The sequence below is a fragment of the Mitosporidium daphniae genome (genome assembly GCF_000760515.2).
Source record: "Mitosporidium daphniae strain UGP3 chromosome Unknown contig-220, whole genome shotgun sequence".
Lineage (NCBI taxonomy): Eukaryota > Fungi > Microsporidia > Mitosporidium > Mitosporidium daphniae.
Genome location: NW_013546599.1, coordinates 1 through 4,171, shown reverse-complemented (window position 1 = coordinate 4,171; position 4,171 = coordinate 1). Strand labels below are relative to the sequence as shown.

The following is a 4,171-nucleotide window of genomic DNA, read 5'->3' as shown; positions in this document are numbered from 1 at the left end:
TTCGTTGCCTTCATAGTAGCATCTTATTTTTCACTATGGCGAGCCATGTCAGATATGAATCTCATTTTAAATCATGCCAATAGTATTGGCCGTAAAGAGAGAGGAAATTTCTTGCTTTAAAAAAATTTCCCACTGGAAATCTCAACTCAATTTATTTATTCCCTCATTTCCATGGCAACACAGGAAGACAACAATCGCAGGGTATAAAACCCTTGCTCATTCCTGTTTTCTTTACCTATGCTTGGGAAGACAACATTTTTTCTTAAGCTTCTATTTCTCTTTTTTTTCCTAGACGGATTGAATGCCGCTTTGGCAAAACCATTCTCGGGTGCGAAATTAAATGTCGGCAACTCCATCAAAAACCGAAATAAAATTTTTGGTAATGTCCTCCCTGGTATCTATATATTAAATATCACCTCTTCTATTTCATCGGGTGTTAGCTCCCAATTTACCATCTATTCAGAAACTGGGATTGATGTAAATGTCGACACTTCCATCAGCATCGAAAACACTGGCTCCATCCCAGTTACATGGACACCCTCTGCAGGAGCGATCTTCAATGTCGTCGCAATCCTGAGTAGTATTTACTCTCCCTCATCCGTGTTCAAGAACGTAACCATTCCTGACTCTGGTATGGCCGAAATTTCTGTTTCACAGTTTGGTTCGACCATTGCGTCCGGTGAGTATAGCCTTACCATTGTAACCCCCCTTGGTGCAGGAATTTCAAATACATTCCTGATCCTTTCTCAGTATATCGATGTTACTTTGTCTAACTATTCTGTTCATATTGGAAAAAACATCTCTGTGTACTGGAGACCATTTGAATGTAACGAGACTGCCAACATTTATGTGAGGGATATGAACTCTGAAGCCTCATATCATGTTGCAAAGAACATTTCTGATAAGGGTTACTACAACATTTCTCTTGGAACAATTGCCGCAGGTGCCTATAAAGTTGAAGTGGTATCGTCAATCGGTTCTGGTTCATCCCGTATTTTATACATCTCCAAAGCATCTTTAAATGTAACCGCCATTCCTTCCAATGTATATGCCGTGCAAAAAATATTCATCGTTTGGAAACCGATTGACAGATTGCAGAAAACCGTCGAACTTTCAATTTACAAAGCCTCTAGTCTAGAGTTCAAAGTTTCTGTTCCCAACATCGGCATTTACTCCTTTATCCCTGATGAGATAAATATAGAAGCAGGTGAATACACTTCAATGATCACCTCGAAACTTGGAGTTGGGATAACTTCATTTTCAGTATACTCTCCGATCGTATTAAATGTAACTGAGCCAAATGCTTCCGTTGTTTATAAAAATACGACCACTAGTCTCCCTGTTCAATGGAGTTCTTCTGGTGTACTTTCTGGCAAGGCTAGTATCAAGCTTATCGATGTTATCTCTGGTTATACTTATAACTTCACTGCAGTTAATAATGGATTTCTTACTATTGACCTTTCAACTTTGGGAATATTAAACACTTCCCATTACAAGGTTGTTGTTACTTCTACAACGGGAAAAGGTTCCTCTCAAGAATTTTCTATCTTGGCAGCAGGAAACATCGTCGAAACGTCTGCTTCAGACACAGTTGGAGTTTCAAATGTTGGGACCCTCAACATCACATGGGTGCCCGTTGAGCCTCCAGGTCAAAATATTACCATTTGGATCTTTCAGCCCGATTTCCCATCTATTGTTTATGGGCCATTCAGCTTCCCAGATAGTGGTCTCGCTACTATTAACCTTTCAGACCTAATGGGTAGTAAAACGCCAAAGACTTATCAGACGGGTGAATCGATATTTGAAAGGGCTAAGATCCCGCAATATATTGTATCTTCTCCCGATAGAGTATCGAAAAAGGCCTTAAAGCCATCAATTGGCGCATAGATAATTTTAGAGTAAAAATAAAATTTTGGCCCAGTTTATGATTTTTGAATTGTTGGTTGTGTTGCTGGCTGTATTTTTGGAATGAATAAATACTTTATTGATCAACTAAGCTGGCCTGCGTTTCTTGGGCTGCCAATATACCAAAGTGCTTCGTTTTTTAATTCGCCAGTACACAGGGACCAAATAGATAAGTCACATTGCAGGCCAAGTTATCTTGAATGGCTTCTCATTGGAAGTTCTTTTGGGTTTCTGGCAATTTTTGATGTGGAGTTTAAAATCCTCTTGCAGGCGTTTCGACTAGAGGGGTTTAGCTCCATCACTTCCATTATCTTGTTTCCGTTTGAATGGGACGAGATCTCCTGTCTCCCCTTCAAAAAGGATATCTACAACGGCAAAGATAAAGATATCGCACAAATTGAGCACTCCAAATTATTTGAGGATTTCTTTTCTCAGATGACGATTTCTTCTGAAAAGCACTACACTTCCATGTATGGTCCAAAACATCCCTTATCAACATCCGTTAACCAGTGGAATATTAGGGTTTTGGTTGCGGGGAAGGGATATCGAACCCCTCATTGTTCCCTTTGGGAGCTGTCATCCAATGGCGAACAGCTATTGCCCCTTGCTGTGATTTACCATTCCTTGGCTACAATCCACATTCCTGTACGTCAAATCATAGGCTCAAGTAAATTGGAATGCATTTCAGTCCCGCTTTCCTGCTTGAACGTCCATTCGCTGTTAAACAGAACAAGTGTTGCATTTTCTTGTTTAATTTTCTAGAAAACCTTCCAACGTGGGAATCTAAAATCCAACTACTTTCCCAAGGTGAGATCATCATATCGTTTTCCGATAAAAAGACATCCACCACATCTTTCATCAAAATTTCATCTTTGCTCGATTCTATCTGAATCGGTTGCTTGTATGTTCGTTTAGGGCTTGGTCATTTGGTAAATTTATTGGTGACGTCATCCAGAAGCATAACTGGTAACATAAAGTCATTCCTGATCCTGTACAATGGCAGTACCCGATTTTTCCTAGTAAAAATTAATATAAGCCAATTCATACATCCAGATTTGAAAGCAAATCTGACAGGCGCTTGTATTCAGAGTTTTTTTCGCTCGATTGCGATCTTATTTTCAGCACCAGCCCTTCATTATCTTTCTTTAAGAGTGAAATTTGCGAGCAAAGCTTTGAATTCTCTTCGCCCAGAATGGCAATTTCGTTAATATATTTAGCAAGCGTAGACTCTGTACTGGAAATTACCTGCCTATTATCCATTCGCTCCTTGATTAGTTGCTGCATTTTCCTAATGACCCTAGAAAGTATATAAAACGTATGGATAACTTACAAAAATAAAACCAAAACCATCCCCGTAAGATAAACATTTCTCTGCGCATAAAATAGCGTCGAATATAGGGCTGATGATTGGAAGGAATTATGATGGTGATGGTGGCTTTGCGGGCGATGCATATTGCGATTGTTCATTGATCCAAACTCTGAAGAATCCGTTTGCAAAGGGCCAGCATATGAAGTTAATTCGCTGATGGCGGTGTGGAATTTTAGCATCTTATGGAAAGAATCTAAGAAAAAGATGAAGACCAGAACGAATATGGCCATTGCGATTCGATTGACCAAAGAAGAACGACTTGTCTTTATCAGGGCTAGCTCTATAGAAGACTTGATGATAAATGGAATTGGAATCAGAAAAAGTGCGATGATCGATAATTCACCAATAAGAATGGAAAAGACGATTGAATATTGAAGAGACATTATCCTGAAAGCTGCGATATGGAAAATAATTTTTTACCATTTTAAGTTTAAATTTAAATTTTCATATGTCCCTTCAAGTGATTTCGACCTTGAATTCGAGGGCTGAGTTCAATGAAATTTACAATCATTACCATGCAGGAAACTACCTGGGCACAATCCAGCTCGTCGAAAGATATGCTCCACGCGAATCTTCTTCGGAAATAATTAGGGCAGTTTATCAGGTGTATCGTTTATTTTCTCTATACGCACTGTCGCAATTCAGCAAATTGATGGAAGAGAGCAGCCGCCTTTCAGAGGTATCATCTGACGCGAGATTAAAATCTTTGTTTGGCTACTTTAAGAGCCTTTGCTCTTCAGCGAACATGGCAACCAACAGTCCTGCAATTAAAAATTTTGCCTTGACAGAGAATTCCGAAGAGGAAATCATAATAAGGCATTTTAACGAGCTTATTTACACCTCGTTGTTGATCAAAGAAGGGAAAATCTGCCATGCAATTGATCTGCTTTCAGCGGA

General features: G+C 39.3%; 3 protein-coding genes across 3 annotated transcripts; 2 read left to right on the top strand and 1 right to left on the bottom strand.

Annotated features, from left to right (window-relative positions):
• Positions 1-237: 237 nt before the first annotated feature.
• On the top strand, positions 238-1,887 carry DI09_220p30 (uncharacterized protein; the record flags this gene model as incomplete). Its single annotated transcript, XM_013383010.1, has 1 exon — positions 238-1,887. The coding sequence occupies one exon, from the start codon at positions 238-240 to the stop codon at positions 1,885-1,887; it is 1,650 nt and encodes a 549-aa protein (XP_013238464.1).
• An 81-nt stretch (positions 1,888-1,968) lies between these two features.
• On the top strand, positions 1,969-2,795 carry DI09_220p20 (uncharacterized protein; the record flags this gene model as incomplete). The annotated part of the gene is made up of 2 exons (XM_013383009.1): positions 1,969-2,572; positions 2,668-2,795. The coding sequence occupies 2 exons, from the start codon at positions 1,969-1,971 to the stop codon at positions 2,793-2,795; spliced, it is 732 nt and encodes a 243-aa protein (XP_013238463.1).
• A 151-nt stretch (positions 2,796-2,946) lies between these two features.
• On the bottom strand, positions 2,947-3,657 carry DI09_220p10 (endoplasmic reticulum protein; the record flags this gene model as incomplete). Its single annotated transcript, XM_013383008.1, has 2 exons — positions 2,947-3,193; positions 3,236-3,657. The coding sequence occupies 2 exons, from the start codon at positions 3,655-3,657 to the stop codon at positions 2,947-2,949; spliced, it is 669 nt and encodes a 222-aa protein (XP_013238462.1).
• Between the last annotated feature and the right edge of the window lie 514 nt (positions 3,658-4,171).